The sequence below is a fragment of the Cyprinus carpio genome, chromosome A24 (assembly GCF_018340385.1).
Source record: "Cyprinus carpio isolate SPL01 chromosome A24, ASM1834038v1, whole genome shotgun sequence".
Lineage (NCBI taxonomy): Eukaryota > Metazoa > Chordata > Actinopteri > Cypriniformes > Cyprinidae > Cyprinus > Cyprinus carpio.
The window spans coordinates 18,657,318-18,680,675 of NC_056595.1; the positions used below are offsets into that span (position 1 = coordinate 18,657,318).

General features: G+C 34.7%; 2 protein-coding genes across 9 annotated transcripts in view; both read right to left on the reverse strand.

Moving 5' to 3' along the window:
- Nucleotides 1-267: 267 nt before the first annotated feature.
- Nucleotides 268-8,396, reverse strand: LOC109049772. Its single transcript, XM_042714527.1, has 5 exons — nt 8,254-8,396; nt 5,849-5,942; nt 5,553-5,714; nt 3,999-4,130; nt 268-533 (listed from the first exon to the last, which is right to left on the reverse strand). Exons 2-5 carry the CDS (start codon nt 5,940-5,942, stop codon nt 400-402), a joined length of 522 nt encoding a protein of 173 aa, XP_042570461.1. The 5' UTR covers nt 8,254-8,396; the 3' UTR covers nt 268-399.
- Nucleotides 8,397-9,484: 1,088 nt separating this feature from the next.
- Nucleotides 9,485-23,358, reverse strand: part of LOC109049773 (5'-AMP-activated protein kinase subunit gamma-2) — a 55,837-nt gene continuing 41,963 nt past the window's right edge. For 6 of the 8 annotated variants that reach the window (XM_042714520.1, XM_042714524.1, XM_042714522.1 and 3 more), the window contains 9 exons: nt 18,395-18,453; nt 15,321-15,366; nt 15,179-15,233; nt 14,743-14,869; nt 14,028-14,193; nt 13,894-13,931; nt 13,657-13,803; nt 11,936-12,029; nt 9,485-10,881 (listed from right to left, as the gene is read on the reverse strand). In XM_042714520.1, coding sequence (XP_042570454.1) covers nt 10,844-10,881; nt 11,936-12,029; nt 13,657-13,803; nt 13,894-13,931; nt 14,028-14,193; nt 14,743-14,869; nt 15,179-15,233; nt 15,321-15,366; nt 18,395-18,453 — 770 coding nt within the window. In that variant the 3' untranslated portion in view covers nt 9,485-10,843. Of the gene's footprint in view, nt 10,882-11,715; nt 12,030-13,656; nt 13,804-13,893; nt 13,932-14,027; nt 14,194-14,742; nt 14,870-15,178; nt 15,234-15,320; nt 15,367-18,394; nt 18,454-23,358 lie in introns of all 8 variants that reach the window. The other 2 variants (XR_006153487.1, XR_006153488.1) reach the window with 2 other exon arrangements.

Genomic DNA, 23,358 nt, shown 5'->3' on the forward strand with positions numbered 1-23,358 from the left:
AATGATGGAAAATGTGGAGTACATGAGCACCTAAGATATGCTTTCCCTTTTACACAGACACACACTCATAAATGTCATTTTACGCAGTTGGAAAGTGATTGGATTTACTCACACACCTCAGCCAATAACACACTCTCTTGCACTATCTGCCCCAGCCAATCACGTTAACACATGCACTTCCACGGTAGTTAGGTATCAGGTTAAATGTACCAACACAAATGCTTTGTTCTCAGTACGAACAGTACCAAGCCAAAATACTGCAGCAGCTCAGAGTTTAATTCAGTGCATTTATTTAGATTCACATATATTTTAAGGCTGTCGGTTGCACAGCATTATTGAGTTTGGAACGTTTCATTAATGCAATCCTGATACATTTTTAATAATTAAGGCGGAATGCATTTATTTCCACTGTTTCTTTTCATAGTCCCACTTATTAGAGAATCCATGGACGGGGTTCACTCTCATATCGATCATCCTCTGCGTCTGCTGTGCGACTGACTCTTGAGACAGAGTGTGCGGAACATCACCATACACTGCAAGAAAGAGAAAAACAACACTGGTCACATCAAGAAAGAGAATTAAAGTAATATTCTTGTGTATAATACAAGTTGTTCCCCCAAATTTATTAATAATTCTGTCATCAATTATTCACAATCTTGTGTAGGAATTTCAATTTTAAGTTATATACTTAAAGCTATAACTTTAAGATCTATTGACAGCCCAAATTTGAATTGTAGTTTTGTTTGTAAAAACAAACAATTTAGAAATGCCCTTACATTCATTCATTTGTTTGTTTGTTTCACAGAATAACGAATAATTTATTAAGAGTTCTAAAAGCTTAAGATAAAACACTGATCAATAATTTAAAAAAGTGTAAAAGAAAAAGATGGGGGTGTCGAGTGTGAAAACAGTTAATTGTGCAAAATCCCCTTCTATTTCCCCGCTTACTGGAACTGTAGACTTGTCAGCAAAATAAAAAACCCAACAGCACATAGAGACCAACTAACAGAGGGCAGAAGCCAACAGCTCAGACTCTTCTGTGGAGTTATATCCTCCAGGCAAAAACAGGGGACAAAAAAAAGTAAACAAATTAGAGAAAAACATTGCATCTGCACAACATGCACAAACCTGTCTGCTAATATCACAGACCTGGTTCATGTAAAAAAAGAGCCAATAAACATGGCTCTTTTTGAACTCGGTCAAAAAAAGGTTGCAGTTCAGGGTTGCAGTTGCAGTTCAAAAATCCACTTGCTTCTATTACTATTATTATAAATATGCTTCTATTATCTTTTATTATTATTATTATTATTATTTTTTTTTTTTTTTTTTTTTTTTTTTATTATTTTTATTTTTGAATGGATTTTTATATTATTTGAATTTTCATAAAATTTGAATTTAAAAACATTAAATAAAAAAATAACATTTTAAATAACATTTTTCATATTGATCTCATTTTAAAATTGAAATTATTTGTTCCTGAATTTTCACCAGCCATTACTCCAGTTTTCGATTACAATTAATATACTAATTTGTTGCTCAACTGATGACCAATTATTATTCATTATTCTTTTTATTATCAATTTGTACACTATTTTTGTGGAAACCATGATAGATTTTTTTTTTTCAGGATTCTTTGATGAATATAAAGTTCAAAAGAGTACCATTTATTTGAAATAAAACTCTTCTGTAATATTATATATGTCTTTAACTTTTGATCAATTGAATATGTCCTTGATGAATAAAAAAATATTAATTTCATTTTTAAAGTCTCATTTACTGTTAAACTATTTGAACAGTAGTGTATCACTGTTTCCACAAAAATATTTATCAGCAGAACTGTTTTCAACACTGATAATATTTTAAGCAACAAATCAGCAAATTAGAATGATAATGATCTGAAGAATCAAGTGACACTGAAGACTGGAGTAATGGCTGCTGAAAATTCTGCTATGCCATCACAGAAATAAATCACATTTTAAAACATATTCAGACAGAAAACACTTATTCAAAATTGTAATAATATTTCACAATAAATATTATTATATATTTATAAATAAACATAGAATGTCTTACATTATTGCTATAATGACAGCAGTCACGTTGATTTTACCTCATAATATTTCTTTCTTGTACATTTTTTATTTCAAGGTTTAAATTTTGAATCCCAGATTCTCGGTGTGGACTCAGACTGTTATCTAGTATTTGGTTTATACTATGTCATTTTTTTTCAATGGCAGCTCCCCTTCTGAGACGCCTCAAGGCTGACAATACAGTTTCTGTCACACAAACACATCAATAAGATTATGAATTTTGTTTTTGCCAGGTTGAGTCATTGCACCTGCCCTGAGGTATTCAGGAAATTCTGTTCAGTTTTCAAGAATTTGTGGGGCACAGATGCCTGCATATCCCAGAATAAGAACCTGAAGTGTGACTGTATCCCAGGTGTCTTTCCAAAAAAATTGCCCCTTTTATCTCCTCTTTAAATTCCAACAATTGCTAAAGTCAACCTCAGACGAGTCTTAATACCCAGCCCTAATGAGTTTAACGAACAGCGGCCCAGAGTGGAGTTTTTCAAGTCACAACATGAGCCAGACATTGCGGGAAATACCCCGTGCTCAACTGACAACTGACTTTTGGACTTCTATACCTTTCTGGCTTTGACGTGGCTACACCTCTCTTTCTACCCCCTCAAGGATCCTCACCAAACTTTTGTTCACAGTTTTTCTTTTTTTCTTCCCTCCTTGCGGTATTTTCCTCTACTGCATCTCTCCTGAGGTGATGTAGCATTGACTTCCTTCCTCAAAGAACTGGGGCTTCTGAGACAGAGATGGAGGAGACTCGTCTGCTTCCGCTCACACTTATACTAACACACACACAAGCACACTTATTCTGTTTTAAACATGTCAACTGCTTTCCATCCATCTTAGGCACACACAGCCTTGGAAATCTTCTTATCATTTGTGAAGAAGTTCAGCTGGGTCTTAAGGGATTCCTGAACTGAAGCCATGGCTCAAACACGTAAATCTTTCCCCTCTTTTTCGCTCCTTCAAACCATTGACTGGAAAATACAACCCAGTCCAATTATTTCAGTGGGAGTGTGTGCTGCAGGTAAAAAGGTTGTGCTGATTCTTCCATCTGACATGTGAAATCAGAGGACTGGTGGTCACATTAGAGGAAAAGGATAAAAAAAGAACAAAATCCAAGTGAAATTGAACTCTTTTGGGCCTTAGTGAAATGTAAATTCTGTCATCATTTACTTCCCTTCATGATGTTCCAATCGTGTATGACTTTCTGTCTTCCATGGAACACAAAAGATGATATTTTGAAGAATAGTGGCAACCAAACAGTTTCAGGTTCCATTCACTTTCATATGGTAACTTGTTTTGAGTCTAATTGACTTCCATTGTATGGACAAAAAAAAATTATATGGAAGTCAATGGGACAAAAAAAAAGAAAATAAATTATTTGAAAGAATATTGTCAACCAAACAGTTTCAGGTCTTATTGACTTCCATAGTATGAACAAAAAAATACTACAGAAGTCAATGGGACACAAAAGAAAATAGTTTGAAAAATACTGGCAACCAACTGCACTGCCTTTCATAGTATGGACAAAAAAATACTATGGAATCAATGGAACCTTAACATGTTTTCCAACATTCTTCAAACTGTCTTCTCTTGTGTTCCACAGAAGAAAGAATGGCATGAGGGTGAGGAAATGTTTTGCATGGACTATCACTTTAATTTATCAGAAGCCAATCTGTTACAGGTATGTTGATTTTGGTTTTGATAACTGTTTCTGATTTCAGATTGGATGAATAAATAAATCATCAACACAATTAAATCCAGCTGAATCTCACATCAAAGCAACATAACGTATCGTGAATGATGAAATGCCTGAAATTCAAGCATTTAAAACTTTCCTGCCATGATAATCTGGTAATCAAAAACTATTATGCATCATTTAGAGAATGTATATATCTTCATATATAAACCCACCATAGACACGCTGCCACCACACCAGCAGCCCTGTGAAGCCAAGGAAGATGAAGACGCCTCCAAGGACAGTCATCCACTCTTTGGAGCCTTGCCTCATCTCTGCATACGACAGCTCATGTGTGAGTCTGTATACTGCAAAAAAAGTAAGAAAAAAAAAAACACTACAGATGATCTGATTAGTAACTGTTGGATTTAGAAGCACGCACACTTGAAAGCCAAAGAGGTTTGCCACCATTCAACTCAAACACTTATACAACGCTGCCATCTGGTGGGAAAGAACTTTTAATACTTGAGGCCAAATGAGTGTGAAGTCATTATCATATCTGCCATAATCATTGTAATTCCCAAGATCCATGCCCCATTTACTAAATTAATAATTTAGCCTTGAGGGATCTTACCCAGGTAAAATAATCTATTATACATCACAAAGTAATATAAAACTGAAATAAATATAAAAAAAAAAAAAATTATGAAAATATAATTCAATATAGAAAATGTACAAATGTACAAAATATAAAATATTTAAAAAAAAATCTTTATACTTATACTAGGCTGTATTGATAACTAAGGGGTGATTTGTGACATTTAGCTTCTGTTAGAACTGGAAAAATCCTGCTGAAACCTCTCAATTTTAAAAGCAAATAATTCTAATAGCTACTGAAGAAAATTTATCAGTTTCTGCCAAGTGTTCAATCAGCATTCAAACCCTTTTAGACCTAAAGGATCTTATTAACTTCTATTGGTGGGTCTAAAAAAGCTGTTCTTCATAACTAAATAAAGGATATGTACCCATATATCCAGAATTATATATATCATAAACATATATATCATAAATATATAAAAATACATATATATTATATATATCATAAAGATTTTTTTTTAATTATGTTTTGGAAAGAAGTATCTTAAGCTCACCAAGGTATTTAGTAAAAACACTAATACTGTGAAATATTTTTTACAATTTACAATGTTTTCTATTTGAATGTGTTTTGAACTTAAATATATTCCTGTGATGACAAAGCTGAATTTTCAGCAGCCATTACTCCAGTCTTCAGTACTTGATCCTTCAGAAATCATTCTGCACGGTAAACATTTATTATTACTTTCAATGTTAAAAACAGCTGTGCTGCTTAATATATTCATGGAAACTCTAATTCTTTGATGAATTATTTAATGAAAATTTATAAAATTTTATACACAATATAAAAGTCTTTACTGTTACTTTTGATCAATTGAATGTGTCCCTGTGGAATAAAATTATTAATTTCTTATCTTGTCTTATCTTAAAAATATTAACCCCAGACTTCTAAATGGTACTGTATATCATATTTTCATTACAGTACCTACTTCTACTTTCAGTAAAAAATGACATGTGAGCATGTTTATATTGTAAAGACAAATATTCAGGTGCCTTGTGAGTGAGTAACAGTTTCCTCCACACCCAGGGTCAAAGTCTAACCTGTTCTTGTAACAATAGTAGATTTATGACTGATCATTTTCTTATTAAGCAGTAGATTAAAAAGCTAAAAGTTGGTCTATGTCATGCAGATTTACAAGCTAGTTTCTCCTCCTTGGTGAGCTGGGTCCATGATCCCTTCTCTTTCTCTTTGAGTTTCTTCTGTTCAGAACTGAGATTTCTGACAAATGGAACATCTGGCAATGGCGTGTCCAGACGGTTGTTGTACTGAGGAACGGAGCAGTCAATCACATCAACATCTGAGGACAAATGCACAAGAACAACAACAGTCAGAGAACTGTAAAGGGTTTGAAAGTATCTGTCCAAATAGATAGATAGACAGATGTGAATGACAGCTGTGTGGTCTCTATTGCCCTTGAGAGTGTGCTGTCACCGTGAGTGTGTGCAGCCCAGGCAGCAGATGAAGTTGACACCCTCCTCCAGAATCCAGACTGCAGTCCCCGCACCAGTGCACGAGAGGCCAGCATCTGAAAACAGTGCCAACATGTATTGGCCGGCCTCATGGACAACTCATTAAGCTTTCAGGAAAGTCATACAGGGATCAGCATGACAATAGCTGGGTCTCAAAACTTAAAGGGAGGTGACTTTCTGCACTTTGGCCAAGTTACAAGTTTTGACCATAGTTTTCACAAAGGCCCTTACGAAAAAGTATTGGCACAATGGTGCACTGATTATTCCAGATATGACCTAATTGTCTCTAAACAATTAGTTTAGAATGACATCCACCCGAAAATTAAAACCCTGTCATCCTTTATTCCCCCTCAAGTTGTTCCAAACGTGACTTTCTGTCTTCTGTTGAGTACAAAAGAAGATATTTTGAAGAATGTTTGAAACCAAACTGTTGACGGTAGCCATTGACTTCCATGCTATGGGAGTTAATGGCTACCATTAACTGTTTGGTTACCCACATTCTTCAAAAAACATTTTTTATGCTCAGCTGAAGAAAAAAACTTTAAAGGGATAGTTCACCCAAAATGAAATGTCATGCCGATCCAAACCTGTATGCATTTCTTTCTTCTGCTGAGGAAGATAGCTAGAAGAATGTTGGTAATCAAACAGTTATGGTTCCTTTTGACTTTCATTGTATTTTTTTGTCCATGGCATTTCATCAATGGAAGTCAGTGGGAACCAAAACTGTATGATTATTATTCTTCAAAATATCTTATTTTTACATTCATTTACATAAAAGGGACTGCACTTTTATAGCGACTGCACAAAAACGAGCAATTTCTACCTTCAATTTTATCATTCAGAAGTTTGAGTTCGATTTTTAATGTTTTTGAAGGTCTCTTATGCTCACCAAGGCTGCATTTTTTTTAATAAAAAATTCAGTTAAAACAGTAATATTGTAAAATATTATTACAATTTAAATGAACAGTTTTCTATTTCAATAAATCTTAAAATGTAATTCATTCCTGTGATGGCAAAGCTGAATTTTGAACAGATTTCAGTGTCACATGATCATTCAGAAATCATTAATATACTGATTTGCTGTTTAAGAGACATTTCTTATAATCAGTGTAGAAAACAGTCGTGCTGCCTACTATTTTTTGAAGAAACCATGATTCGTTTTTTCAGGATTCTTTTATGTATAGAAAGTTCAAAATAACAGCATTCATTTGAAATAGAAATGAATGCAAAAGTCTTTACTGATCAATTTAATGCATCCTTGCTAAATACATGTGATTTCTTAAAATAAAAAATAAAAAATTACTGACACAAAACTTTTGAATGATAATAGAAATGTCTATGACATTTGACCGTTTAAGATTTTTAGATTTTATTCATTCAACACTTTAAAATTCCCTAATTTTCCCAGATTTTCCACGACAGTGGGAGTCCTGCTCAGAGAATACCACAGTGGCACTGGAGTTACTGTGGTTACCATGATGAACATTACCAAGAGCTGCCTACACAGAGAGCATGAGTGACTGACTGGACAGCCTGCGCTTGTGATGCCCAGATATGCAGAAAGTAATCCAGTTCACAGGACACAGCCAATGACCTTGAATGTAGCTTTTGCGAGAGCGCGTCTGCAAGATTAATACATGCAAATGGAAAACGTGAAATGTCGTTTGACATTGGTGTTCGACACAGAGACGAAATGGGGAGCGACGTGCTTATGATTGTGGAAATAAATTAGAAAGATCACTTTTCATAACCCTGCACATGTCAAATATGCTTGTTTTAAATATAAACGAGCAGATATTTAACTAGAGTTGGAGAAATGGACTATGTGCCTTCTGTCACGTAGAATATTCTGCAGCCGCTAAAATTACTTGACGGGGGGCGTGACATCAATATCTAGCAAAGTGAAACAATACAAATCTAAATATAAAGCCATCACGCGCGCATTCTTTCAATATTTGCAATCGACAAATTCTCATGCAAACATACTTTGAGATATTAGTAGGCTTATAATAATATAAAGTATTACATTTGATAAAATATAGCCTACTATTAACGATTTCAAGTTCAAAATATTGTAAATAGGCTACAGACAGATTTACATTATCCAAAAGCGAACTATTTTCAAATGTAACTATTTAAAAAAAAAAACAAAAAAAAAAAACATACATTTTAAAAGGCTATAAATACGTAGTTAAGGAAATAATTTTCATGTTTTGGCTTGATTCCAGAGGAACTTTCTTAACTCTAAGAGTCTAGTTTATTCCACACGCACATCTGGAATAAAGCGTTTGCAAATTTGCATCAATGAGTATTTATATTTAATAAATGAGACTACTATTTATTTTTCAATTGCACATACGAATTTACCTTAAGATATGAAGGTCTGAGCTTGTCGACAAGAAGTTGCCTACGTGCTCTGTCTTTATGCTTTCATGGATCAGTTAGAAGCGGGTGGTTTGTGAGTCAGGTGTCTATCGCCATCAGCCGAAATGAGCCAATGAGCGCGAGGCAGGAACCAGATCGCCAGAGGCGCACAGAGCGCGGCACCAAAAATAGGCCATTTAAGATTAAGCTACAGGTTAATTCTATAGACATGATTTTTCCCGAAAGGAAACTTGTATTTCATCGACAATGTCTTAATGGTTTTCCTATTCACATCCATAGGAATATAGTATATAATTTTGTCCGGCAAGTTTTGGTAATCTCCACATAATCTTTGGCATTCTGTTTAGGATATTTGATTCCTTTCAAACAGGGAAGGAACGAATGGTGATTTAAACCTGTTCTACTGCTTTTCAGCCCTTGACAATTTATTTTTTTAATAACTTAAAAACCTTTTAGTATAGGCTAAATGCAAAAGTGTCCACCTTAAGGTCGTGGTATAGCCTAAGTGCATTTGATGTCTGCTATTCTGTTATAAAGATGTACAAAGTAAAGGTATTTAATCCACCGTTTAGGCATATAAAACAGCAGCAGTGCCAAATTGCATATTTTTGCTCAGTTTGTGCCCTTGTACCCTAAAGCTAAAACTTGTTCTTCCTCGAGTAGATGTGAACTCCATATTCTCATACTAGGATATAAAAGCCTATTATGATAAAACATAAAACACATACACTTTGTAATTTTTAACTTATTTATTTTGTCTAAAGGTTCAATAAATTGATATTTCATATGTCAGTGAAGTAGCCCTAACTGAAGAAGCCCTAAACTTATTGATTGAAATGGTATCCTGGAACCAAAAAATAATGTATTTCCAAGAACAATAATAAATAGTATGTGAGGCTGGCAAACATATTAGCACTTAAAACAGCAAGTTGTTTCGAAGATGTCGCATAAGTATTTCCCTCAGGCACAACTGGTGGGTCACGAGACCTGTCACGCCTCCAACTGACAACAGTTTTGGAATACTAAGGCCTACCAAACCTGCTGAAATAAATAAATAAACAGCTAAACCCAGCCTAAGCTGGTTGGCTGGTCTTCACTGGAAGTAGCTGGTTTTAGCTGGTCTCCCAAAATAACATTTAGCCTAAGTTAACTCTTCATAGGCCAAATCATTTCCACGTTTTTGTTATTATTTTAAAAGCACACACTAAAGACGTTTTCCTTTTTACACGTTTTCCTTTTTACTAATTTGCCAACCATCTCAATACAAAAAAAGTTTTAGAGACTTAGTTTATTCTTGTTTATTTAACTGTAAAATAAAATAAAAATGACTATAAAGCATGATTATCCATCAGCATCTCATGCCAGTGATATGCATTTATCTCTGGACATTTCTCTTTTTTATAATGACAACACTAACATAGCTGTAAAACATCAGAACTTAAAATGTGAAGTATTACAAACATTTAAAACACAGAAAAATAGACCTTTCTCTGGCACTTGTAGATTCCTCAGAGAGAAGCTCTGCGTGCGCGTACAGTACAGTCGATACAAACAAGAAGTCAGTAACTTCATGGACAGCAAAAAAAAAAAAAAAAAGTGGGATTTTAAGGTTGAATTGCATTGAACGTCAAGTCATTGATCAGCATGTGGTTTTACTGCATAGGGGCTTCTTAGATCTTTCCATCTCACACTTAGATATCACTCTCAAAATTACAAAAGTGCTAAATATAAATAAATAAACATTTTAATTATCATATACAGCATCATTTCAAAAACATCAAGAACACCCAAAGTGAAGAAATGTAGAGCTCTGCAATAAATACAATTAGTGACACACACTAAAACAGCAAAAAGGGGCTTTTGGTTTTTTTAAACAACCGTAACATTCACTTTGATTTATTTAAACATTCAATTAATCTTGTTCCATTGGCAACCAGTAGTGGGCGATAACTGCTGGACAGAAGGCACCATAGACAGAAACCATTTCTGTCTCCATTTACAAAGGGACTGTGGCGGAGAAAGAATAAATGAGTTCCTAAATTCAGGAGTAGTCAAAAGTACAAATATGTGAACCGGGCTCATACACCACAAGCCAAAAATCGTATATATACACGAGGAACAAACAGTCATAACATGCACTGAATACTGAGATTATTACTGAATGCCCTGCCAACGCAAAGACACCCCTCTCCAAGAGAGGCGATTATGGTACAATCCGTAGTCTGTGTGCAGACCACTACTCAGACACCAGATGGCGTAGTTTTAGTAGGACTAGGTAAAAGTATAGTTATCATAGGGTGCGAGCAGAAGCTTAGTGTGATATAATCGGCAGAGTTCACAGTATCCTTCTGAATAAGAGATGATCCACTATGTCCATCTAAAAATCAGATAACAGACCAATTTAGCAGGCCGTGTACCCATAAACCCCTTCTTTTGCCCTCTAACAGCACACATCTAGGTCAAGTTCGCTGGTCCCACGCTTTCATTCTGACATGTGGCCCAAACTTGTGGTCTCCGCTTCTACTTCAGTCTCTGACAGCAACGTCGCATGACCCAGCAATCTCAGCACACATCACTCCGTCTCCGCTTTGCTCTCTTTCCTGGTCATACCTGCAAAGGTAAGAGAGTAGACATTATGTACTGTAAAAGAGTGGTCAGTTTATAGTTGCAATACTGCTTACAACCACTAGCACGCAGTTTACGAACATGTATTTTCAACATGGGCTGCTCGGAGATCTGGATTCCTGCTGAATTTAGTTCCAGACAGCCTGCGCTACACCTGCTAGTGATAAGAACTATAAACTATGACATATTTTTTAGGCTAAAACCCAGAACTGAGGATTTTAGCACTTCTGTTTCCATCATCCTGAAGTTTAAGTTGGTGGTTAAATGCCTTAAATAAGGTCTGTTGTTAACGTTTTATTCTACAACATAAAATGCACCAGTAGTATGTCCTTGTGAGTTTTTTAAACCAGGTTTCAGCAGGTTTTATGAAGATAAATGTTTTAGCAGCACTTCAAAGTTTGAAAACACAGCTTCCAGATCTCCATTACTTTTCATTCACTTCAACTCATTCAACTCAATTATTATTTTCTCTTGTGCACTATATGTAAACATTTGTTATGCAAAACAGCTTATTCAGGACAGTATTAATAAAATAACATGCAATTTTCTATTATCTTATTTCGTTAAAATAATTAACATCTTCCATATCCTGCAAGAGGTATGTACATTTATGAACAGAAATGTTTAATGATCTTACTGGGAAGACCTACGACATTATGTGTATGCATGTGTTGAGAGGACACACAGTGAGTGGTTGAGTTACTGCAGGACACTATTCATCAGCAGATGGGAAGCTCTGCAGTGGGAGGGGCTCTGATGTACTGCAAGTGTCTCATTAATCAAAATCATATGCGGTGAAATGTGGGCGTGCACACATACACACACACACTGCCCTCTGGAATCAAAGCCAACCACGTCTGGTTAAGTTGGCACATGCCATCCTCGCACACATCATGAGCCAGGCAGTGCAGCGTCATGCATCATCTTCTTGACCCCAGCAGAGGTAGCAGTGGCGGTAGTACCTGTGGCTCGGGCGAGAGAGGTTGGGAGAAGGAGGGTCCTGCTGGAAATGTGCTTTAGGAATGCTGAGCATTGATACCTGCGGGGTTGAGAACAAGTGCCTGGAGGATGTCTGACAGAGAGACGATGCCCACGATGCTGCCATTCTCATCCACCACCACCAGCCTGTGCACCTGACCGAGGACAGAGAGACATCAGCATCTAGAGTAGCCCTGGAGTACCTTGGACAGCAAACAGCTCTAGAATATGTCCTCTGTACTGACCTAAAGTAGCTCCAAAATATGCTCTAGAACCAAAAGCAAAGATCAAGAGCAACTCAAGCATATCTCCTCTATAGTGAATTATAGAAGCTCTTGAATATCTAGAAACAATAGCTGAACTAAAATATCATCACAATAAAGGCTAAAAGCAGCTCTAGAACATCAATTATCCAGATGATCTAGAATCTCTTCTATAGTGAACTAGAATAGCTACAGAATATCTAGAAACAAAGGTAATGCTAGACTATGACCATAATAAAGGATAAAATTAGCTCTAGAGCCTCTATTAACCAGATGATCTAGAATCTCTCTTCTATAGTGAACTAGAACAGCTACAAAATATCTAGAAACAAAAGTAACGCTAGAATATGACCATAATAAAGGCTAAAAGTAGCTCTAGAGAATAAATTAACCAGATGATCTAGAATATCCTGTCTGTAGTGAACTTGAGCAGCTCTACAACATCTAGAAATGAGCTGCTCTAGAGCATCTATTACCCGGATGATTTAGAATAGCTGAAGAATATCTAGAAACAAGTGTGATGCAAGAATATTACCACAGTAAAACAATTAGCAGCTCTACAGCATTTATTACCCAGATGATCTAGAATATCTCTATCTCTAGAATACATTACCATGAGCAAAGTGAACATTTTCCTCTATAAAAACAAACAGCAGTTGTAGAATATCTATCTGGAATATCTATAGTGAACAAGAGCAGCCATAGTATATCTAGAAAAAAAATATATCACCAATATAAAGAGCAAGAGCAACTGTTGAAAATCTGTAAATACAATAATAAATAAATATAATTTATTTTAGCAAGATCTGCTCTAGAATAATAACTAGAGCAATTCTAAAATATATCCTCAACAAAGAACAAGAGCAACTGATGATTGTTTTCAAGAGCACTGTGTAAACTATCATACCAAGAGCTGCTCCAGAATATCTATTATTAAGAGTGACTCTAAAAAGATTTTTCTATGAAGAGGTAAAGTACCTACTAAATGTTACCAGAGCAGATGTATATCTAAGAGATGCTCTAGAATAATTTACTAAGAACAACCCAAACATTTTTCCACTATAAAAAGCAAGAATATTTGTACAATATCTATTACAGCTCCAGCATATCTCATCTGTAGTGAACTAGAGAAACTATAGAATATCTAAAAAGACTATGAAGACATGCCTATCTATTAGCAAGATCTACTCTAGAACACATCACCAAGACTAACTCTACAATATTTCCTCTATAAAGAACTAGTACAACTGTTGACTATTACCAAGAGCAGATGTATAATAGCTATTGCAAAGAGCTGTTCTAGAATAAATTACCAAGAACAACACAAAAATGTTCCTTTATAAAGTGCAAGAGTAGTTGCAGAATACATACAACAAAGAACTGCTCTAACATATCTCCTGAATAGAGAACTATAACAGCTAAAGAAAACGTATAAAACCAAGTACATATTCATTTTTTGGTCATAATAACAAGGTTGCAAATATATGGAGACAGAAATGAAGGTAGCAGGAAAGCTTACCTCAGCCTTGACTATCCGATCTACTATCGTTTCCAGTGTCTCAAATCTGTTGCACTTCATAACCCCTTCAAAGTACTGTGACCTGTGCATCAGCGCCTGTGTCACACTTATGTCAAGGTTGTTGTACGTCTTTTCAGCAGCAAGATTCTACAAACACACAAACAGATAACGAAAGTCTGGAGAATAGGACAAACATTTTCCACACTCAACAATAAAATAAATGCATAACATACTTACAATGACATCAAATTTGGAATAAATATCTACAACTTTTCCTGAAAGGCAAAAAAATACGAAAGAAAAAATACATTTTATGAGTGTAACAGTATTGGAATACACAAAATCTGTCATTTTTTCCTCTTAAATCATACCTGACTCATCCACCACAGGCAGTGCTGACACTCTCCTCTCCACAAAGATGCTGAGTGCTTTGATGATTGGCGTGTCTGGGTGGATGAAGGCGATGTTGCTGTAGGTCCCGATGCTCAGCTCCTCCAGTGTCTGCTTCATAAAGGCGGGCTTTGGCATCTCACACACCTGAGACACACAAACACAAGCTACTCTGTCAGCTTTTGAATATTTTAGAATTCAAGCAACATAAGAGCATGATAATTTTAGTAATTATAGGAATTATATTGGCTGTCTGCCCTGTTTGTCAAACAAAAAAACACTTTGAGACTTTTTAGTATATAAAGAACATTTTATTTCTCATTTCATTGCATTTCTATGTAAGCTGTCCTGCTGAGGCTTCAACTAACCTCTGTCTTTCAAAAACTTTGTGACAATGTCCTGAGATATGGAAGGGGTTTACACTGCTGAAGTATTTAAACAGCCATGGGATTGTGATCAGATAGATGACTTTAATCTAGAGACTGTTCTCTTCCTTTTCATCTGCTCTACCCCTCCCTTCCTCTGCACTTTTTCATCCTACTCATTCAATTCCTTCCTCATTCTTTGTTAAACTACAGGAAATGACTGGGCGCTTTAACATCAGTTAAACCTCAAACCCCACAAAAAAAAAAAAAATCCAACAGAAATCTTACTAAATGTACAAATGATATGCATAGAATATATTGATGAACTTACAAACAGCTGAAGGAATTTCAGGATCCTTTTGTGCGTCAAAATGTAAAGTGCATTTCCACTGACAGGGTCGATGACTGGTAACCGGTGGATCTTGTTTTTGATCAGTGAATACACAGCATCAAATATGCTGAAGCACACAAAATATAGAGACAGAGAAAGTCAGTTTCACTGCGGTGACCTGAGGAACAGAAGGGCAACTTCAGAGGACCCTGATAATATTCAGAATTGTCCCCTTCAAGACAATGTGCACTGAATTATTTAATCCACTGAAAATATAAGCCAATAAAACAATGCACGCAGGACAGGGCAATACATGAGAGGAAAAGAGTTTGTGGTTTACTAAAGAAACTCTAGCGCTTCACTACACTAATGTCCTCTTCAACATATAAGATCATCTTTCTTACAGCATGTGACTTCCCATAGTAAGGCATGGTACCTTGCATCTGGAGATATGTTCACTAAAGGCTTGAATGTTTCTTGTAGATAGAGCTCTGTTGTCAAAAACAAGAAAAATGAAATATAAAATCTAGAAACAAAACAGGAAACACTGGAAAGAACCACCTGTGAGGATATCCTACCTCTCCACGTCTCAATTTTATGCTCCTCAAGCTCATAGATTTGTACCTGAAACAAAGGAAAAGACTGTTACTCAAATAGCAACATTCTCACCGTATACAGTAATAATAATAATTATTATTAGTAGTAGTAATAGTATATTTAAATACATAAAGTACAATTACACAAAATTATACATTTTAAAATAATACATTTTATATATATATATATTATTACAATAAATTACAATTTTAATTATTAATGTAATTTAAAAAATATGAAAATCTAAATTATGTAAAGTAAAATAGCAATATGTAACTTATCAACCATACTTATAAAAATAACAAATCAATATTCTAATAATTATTATTGTTATAGATTTATATTTTTATTATTTTATAACTATTATTATTATTTAAACATTACAATTACATAGTTATTAATAATTATATTAATCTTAATGTAACTAGCAATATGTAACTTAATAATTCATATTTATTCATAGTAGAAATAAAAATAATAATGTTATTAGCATAATTCAACAATTAAGTTTACAATAAAAATGTTTAAATGTTTAACAATAATGATAATAATGATGATATAAATTAGCATATTTTATAATTAATAATATTATGCACTCTTGAGCCATTGTGAGCAAAGAGAACGTTAATATCCCTCATTTGACCAAAACCATTGCATCAATTACAAAAAAAACTTTTCCTGCAACACAATCTGACAGGCATTTGTTGACTAGTGAGAATTTCAGACAGACGAGGTACAGGTGTGCATTCATAAACTAAGAAAAGCTTTAGGTACTGATTCCTGGAACTGGTAAAAAGAGGTACAGGAGATACCCGACCTTTAAGAGCCGTAACGCTGACTGAATGAAAGTGAGACACAGATCACCTAAACAGCTGGATTCCCACAGCGGCACCAATTAAAGAGCCACACCGCACTGCTGATGCAGGTTAACATCTAAACCCACATGACTAATCATAAAAGAACGGCTGATCAGAGGATGCACAGCCTCCTGCTTCCATATGTTGGCTAATGATTACTGTGGACATGAGCACTTGCATGTGCGTGTGCACCTTTCAGTGCGTAATAAAACCAATGGGACAGGAAAGTGGGTTAATGCTGAAGCTCACGATTTCTTGGAGCCTCTGGAGAGGAATGATGGGAAGACACTGTTAACGAGCATGTGACAGTGCCTCTAAAGGGACATATCCTTTATTATAAAGATATAAAGTCTATATAAAGACTTAGACAGAATGTTGTACATTTTAACATTGTAGACTTCTTGGTGTAAATGATTTCTGTTAAAACTGGCTAATCTTTTCAAATCGTTTCATAGTTCACTGCATTTTTTATTAGGCCAGGCTAAATTGCTAAATACTGAACTGGTGTTGATATTTAAAGGTGGGCCAAATCAAAACCATGACATGCTCTGAATTACCTGTTTTTAAGAGTGCTATTTCAAATAAATGCTGTTCTTTTGAACTTTCTATTCGTCAAAGAATCCTGAGAAAAGGTATGATGGTTTCCACAAAAGTATTTTAAGCAGCACTGGTTTTCAACATTAATAGCAATATTATTAATAACGACACAAAAATAAATTATTCTTGAGCACCAAATCATCATATAAGAATGAATTCTGAAGGATGTTGTGTCAGTCTAGTGGAGATTATCGTCAGTATTTTGCATTCACATAGGAATATAAATAATTAAGCCACAGCTGCCTTTCCTCTAAAGCAGGAAGCTTTTACATCATTTTAAACTACTTCCTGTGTCTGCAGAAAAGAAGTGATGGGGTGTGAAAGGATGAGAGGATGTTACTTTTATTCAAAGTGATTAGTGGTTTCTTTGCTCTTGCATAAATTCACATGAATCTATATTTAAGAACACAATGCTAAAACAAGGATGTGAGCTTATGAATATTGATAAGCAGAAAGAGAAGTTGTACAGCGAATCTGAGGCTGTGAATTATATAGTAAGAATCAACTCCATATCATAAATTAAAGAAAATATTAAATTGTCAGCAGTATAACTTCATAACAGATGTGAGAAAATAAACAATTTATTTACAATCCACATCGATTTAACTACTTGAAATGACTTTGCAGGAGCAATTATTAGCACAAAAGACAACAGATGCTGAGGTGTTTCTGGAATGTTTGATTCTGATTCCTGAGATCAGTGTGATCTGAGCACAGACACGGCAGAGCGCTGAGAGGTTATTTTAAATGATGTGAGGTTCACAAAAGTCTCGTGGCTATAAACAGCCCGTCTGCCAGCCAGCAAAGTTAAATGCAGCACTTTTACTGTATACATGTACACTTTATATCACTGAAGAATTAAGAGATAAAATTAATTAAGAGACTATAAAAATATATAAAAAATATATAAATAATAAATAAATGATAAAAATGATATTCAATGATAATCATATATATATATATATATATATATATATATATATATATATATATATATATAAAAATAATAATTAAAAAAATGAAAATACAATTTCTTCAAACAATGGTGCATGAAATCAAGATGTTTTGGGCCTAAAGAGATATAGTATTTTTGCTGAAAATTAGAAAAAATAACTTTATATATGGCCTCTCTTATTATGTCATCTATAAAATAAACAAATAAATAGACACATAAATAAATAACAATACTGACATTTATCAACACAATGGGGTCTGAAATTGAGAATATGTTTTGGGCATAAGAGTTCAGTAATTCCTCTGAAAACTGGGGGAAAAAAAAACATTAAACTGGCATATATACATTTAAAAAAATGAATAAATTTAACATTTTTAATACAATAGTGCATGAAAAAATCAAGATTACGTTTCAGGCATAAGAGTTCACTATTTCTGCTGAAAACTAAAAAAAAAATAACATAAGAAATGCCACAAATTAAATTTTGTTATATAAAAAAATAAGAAAGTAAAATAATAAGAAAATAATGAATAGCTAAATTAATAAATAAAAATAATATGACATTGAGAGTATGTCTCTGGCCTAAGAGTTCAGTATTTCTTCTGAAAGCTAGAAAAAACAACAAAAGACAGAATGCATTACGTACCATGGGTGATTTGTAGTATCTGTGAAGTATGTTGATGAAGTCTGTGATGGTTAGCATGCCTGCAGAGAAACAAGAAAGACAAATTAACAAACAAGACAGACAAATTAAGACTTCAGTGTGGAAGGGAAATAACCTGGAACTCTTTAGTCTTCATTTGGAATGGACCACCCTTAAACCAGAAAAAAAGACTGTGGGAGAACATGGGGTCTCCAATAACAGTTTCCCTTCACAGAGTCCAGTAGGGAGCTTTTTTACGGGATGGCGTTTTGCTAGCCATGAGATAAAACAGATCAAAATAGATCTCAATGTATAATCTTTACAGACTTAATCCACACAGATGAACATGATACTAAAGGAGACAGTAGGTCAGCATCACTGCTGTGTCCTAGAGGAGAGTCACATAGGAGTGATGAGTGTTATCTGAGAAGGCCGTATTTACAACATTACATAAACCCTGGCAGCAGACTAGTGGGCACTGTGTCTAAATCAGTGCTGGAGGAAAGCAGAGAGAGATTCTGAGACGCTCACACTGCCACGGCGTAATCACTCTCTTGATTAAAAGGTGATGAAGGGTGCAGGTGTATTTATATCCTCATTGTGGCCTGTCTTAATCAGCAAGAGGAGAAATGAGGGACTGTGGTGTTTCATGTTTCAGGACGTAAGCAGTGGCAGAGACCTGGTCTGGGTGGCGTCGGTCTAAAAAACATACTTTATATTCTCATTCATTTTAGTCAACTAGTGTGTTTGGACTGACTGGTTAAATAGTAAGTTGAAAGAACTGATTAACTGATTTGTGTCAGTCATCACTATAGGTGTTAGTGTTCCCAGAATTTTTGTAAACTTGCTAAATTATGCAATGTTGATTGATTGGTGAACAAAAAATTAATAAATAAAAAAATCAAATGAGTCAAATCAAATCAGTTATTATAATTTTATTATAAACATTAATTTTTAATTTATATTCATATAATTGTTAAATTATAAAATGTTTAATTGGTGAACAAAAATGAGTCAAATCATATCAGTTATTATCATTTTATTATTATTATTATATTATAAATATTTATTTATAATTTATATTATATATATAGTTATATTTACTTATATACTATAATATTATTATTATATAAAATAAATAACATTTGGCTTAATTTATAGACTATAAGTAAAGTGTTTTTGCTTAAGGTTCTGCATAGCAGATTTATGAAATGTTTATGATTCCAGCATGTTTTATACAGTACATAATTTTTTCTATATTTTTTAAAATTCTAACAATTTTAGGTACTGTTTATTTAGCTTATTTAATAATATTACCATAATTTTTGTTTGGAAAAAATAATAATTAAAAAAAAAATTATATATATATATATATATATAAGAATATATATATATATATATATATATATATATATATATAATATACAGGTCCTTCTCAAATTAGCATATTGTGATAAAAGTTCATTATTTTCCATAATGTAATGATAACATTAAACTTTCATATATTTTAGATTCATTGCACACCAACTGAAAATATTTCAGGTCTTTTATTGTTTTTAATACTGATGATTTTGGCATACAGCTCATGAAAACCCAAAAATTCCTATCTTAAAAAATTAGCATATTTCATCTGACCAATAAAAGAAAAGTGTTTTTGATACAAAAAATAAGTCAACCTTCAAATAATTATGTTCAGTTATGCACTCAATACTTGGTCGGGAATCCTTTTGCAGAAATGACTGCTTCAATGCGGCGTGGCATGGAGGCAATCAGCCTGTGGCACTGCTGAGGTGTTATGGAGGCCCAGGATGCTTCGATAGCGGCCTTAAGCTCATCCAGAGTGTTGGGTCTTGCGTCTCTCAACTTTCTCTTCACAATATCCCACAGATTCTCTAGTGGGGTTCAGGTCAGGAGAGTTGGCAGGCCAATTGAGCACAGTAATACCATGGTCAGTAAACCATTTACCAGTGGTTTTGGCACTGTGAGCAGGTGCCAGGTCGTGCTGAAAAAATTAAATCTTCATCTCCATAAAGCTTTTCAGCAGATGGAAGCCTGAAGTGCTCCAAAATCTCCTGATAGCTAGCTGCATTGACCCTGCCCTTGATAAAAACACAGTGGACCAACACCAGCAGCTGACATGGCACCCCAGACCATCACTGACTGTGGGTACTTGACACTGGACTTTCAGGCATTTTGGCATTTCCTTCTCCCCAGTCTTCCTCCAGACTCTGGCACCTTGATTTCCGAATGACATGCAAAATTGGCTTTCATCCCGAAAAAAGAACTTTGGGACCACTGAGCAACAGTCTAGTGCTGCTTCTCTGTAGCCCAGGTCAGGCGCTTGTGCCGCTGTTTCTGGTTCAAAAGCACACGCCTGTGCACGGTGGCTCTGGAAGTTTCTACTCCAGACTCAGTCCACTGCTTCCGCAGGTCCCCCAAGGTCTGGAATCGGTCCTTCTCCACAATCTTCCTCAGGGTCCGGTCACCTCTTCTCGTTGTGCAGCGTTTTTTGCCACACACTTTTTCCTTCCCACAGACTTCCCACTGAGGTGCCTTGATACAGCACTCTGGGAACAGCCTATTCGTTCAGAAATTTCTTTCTGTGTCTTACCCTCTCGCTTGAGGGTGTCAATGATGGCCTTCTGGACCAGCAGTCAGGTTCGGCAGTCTTACCCATGATTGCGGTTTTGAGTAATGAACCAGGCTGGGAGTTTTTAAAAGCCTCAGGAATCTTTTGCAGGTGTTTAGAGTTAATTAGTTTTGATTCAGATGATTAGGTTAATAGCTCGTTTAGAGAACCTTTTCATGATATGCTAATTTTTTTGAGATAGGAATTTTTGGGTTTTCATGAGCTGTATTCCAAAATCATCAGTATTAAAAACAAGAAAAGACCTGAAATATTTCATTTTGGTGTGCAATGAATCTAAAATATATGAAAGTTTAATTTTCTCATTACATTATGGAAAATAATGAACTTTTATCACAATATGCAAATTTTTTGGAAAGGACCTGTATATATCAATATATATTATATATATATATATCTATATAATACTTTATACATACTATATATTATATATATATATATATATATACTATTAATATATAATTAATATATATTATATATAATATAATATTATAAATTATTTTTCAAAAATAATTATGCATTAAAATTATAGCAAGTTTAAACATTTGGTTGAATTCATGGGGGGGGGGGTCAGTTTTCAGTTATGTTTCTTTAATATGTTGCCCATCTTACAGTTTTATGCAGTTCTTATGAGTTAATCACAAATGTTTTGGAAATCAGTTTGACTTGATAGAAAGAACTAATTTATTTGTTATATATCCGTTGAACTTCCAAACAAGTGTTCATACAGCAAAGTGATTCACAGATGTTTAGTGATTCAGTCTGACATCACTAGTTCATAAAGTCTCATAAAGGAAGTGCGCCGAAATCCACTGACAGTGTAAATTTACAGAACAGCATCATATTCCCCTTGTCAGAATGCAAATTATTCATTTTTCAGCTGAAGAGCTTTTTATAAGCAGGTGTTGGAGCCATCGTAGTGATTGAGTTGAATTGACAGAGACTCCTAATGGAGCTCTCAAAGGTGAGAGGTTTCAAAACCCTGCTAATTAATATAACCACCTGCTCTCTTTCCCTCCGACAAACACACAGCTCCTTTTAACATCAATAACTCCTTATAACATGAGGGTGAGTAAACGATGACAGAATTTAATTTTTAGTGTACTATCTCTCTCTTTATTAAGTGCTGTATTTGGGCCTGAGTCTACAGTAAGGTAAGTGACTCAGCACTTCAGACACACTCAAATGGCCTTTTATCAGTGCTGAGAGGCTTATGGTAGACCAGCGCACATCAGCATCCTGGGGAGAACAAGCAAATCTACCGAAACAGCCACAGCTGGCCACATTAAGCAGGAAATATGAGGCTTTATGAGGCTGAGATTACATTTATAAATGCACTCTATTTATCAGATATGTGACAGTCTTTACAGGGGCGTGTTAAAGATTGTAGTGTGGTGTTTTGGTGAGCTGTATCCTGTAGTTGGACTGTTTGGATTGTATTAACTCTCTGAGAGGACAGATACTGTCCTTGGATACCTCAGAGGACATCTATTGAAAGTTATATACTTGACAGGCAATAGTTAATGCAAAACATAAATGACATATGATAAATAAAAAAGACATATAAAAGTATGAAGGTGCTTGATCAAAAGAAATTACTTTATTAAATATGATACATCAACAGGCTGCTGTATAAATCTGTATGAAACTTGTTTATTGTATTGGTGATAATAAAGGCAGCCTCTGGGGAGCATACCTTTACCTGCACCAAAGTGTTTTTCATTTCTTTCTAGCATGTGATCATTTCCTCACCTTCACCACAGAGGCTGAATGCACTGAAAGAACTGAGCTATGGCAGGTGGATTTTCAGTTAATAAAATTATTGAACAAAATAATTTTTATTGCAAATACACTATTGCAAATACACAAAAATATTTGAAATAATGTTTTTTTGAATAATGTCTAGGTGAATATCTACTTTCAAAAGACAACAGGATAAATTCACACTATTTACTTTCTTCATAACCAAAAGATGTAAAGTTTGGGGTCAGTACACTTTTTGTTAAAGTAATTATCACTTTTATTTAGCAAGGAGGATTTTTTATAAAGTGTAAAAGAGTTTTTTTTTTTTTTTTTTTTTTTGGGGGGGGAAAGCTGTGTGTCTGTTGTGAGCACGATTTTATTTTTTGTGTGTTTTCTGTCATGGTAACAGATAAGATTCTGTATCAGAGGACTGCTGAGTGCTGTAGAGGGTGACAGGAAGGATCATCTCCAGTCTGAATCTCTTCTAGGCCAAAGAGATCTGGACGTATATGTTACACTCCATTAGAGAATCTGCCAAAGAGCAGCTCCATTTACAAGCCTCGGTTTAAGAAAACGC

Coding starts and splice junctions, on each gene's coding strand:
- LOC109049772 (XM_042714527.1), bottom strand. CDS start 5,942: ATGCTGGCCTCTCGTGCACTGGTGCGGGGACTGCAGTCTGGATTCTGG. Junction 5,715..5,848: donor CTGGGCTGCACACACTCACG/GTGACAGCACAC, acceptor ATTTGTCCTCAG/ATGTTGATGTGATTGACTGC. Junction 4,131..5,552: donor CAAGGAGGAGAAACTAGCTT/GTAAATCTGCAT, acceptor CTTTTTTTGCAG/TATACAGACTCACACATGAG.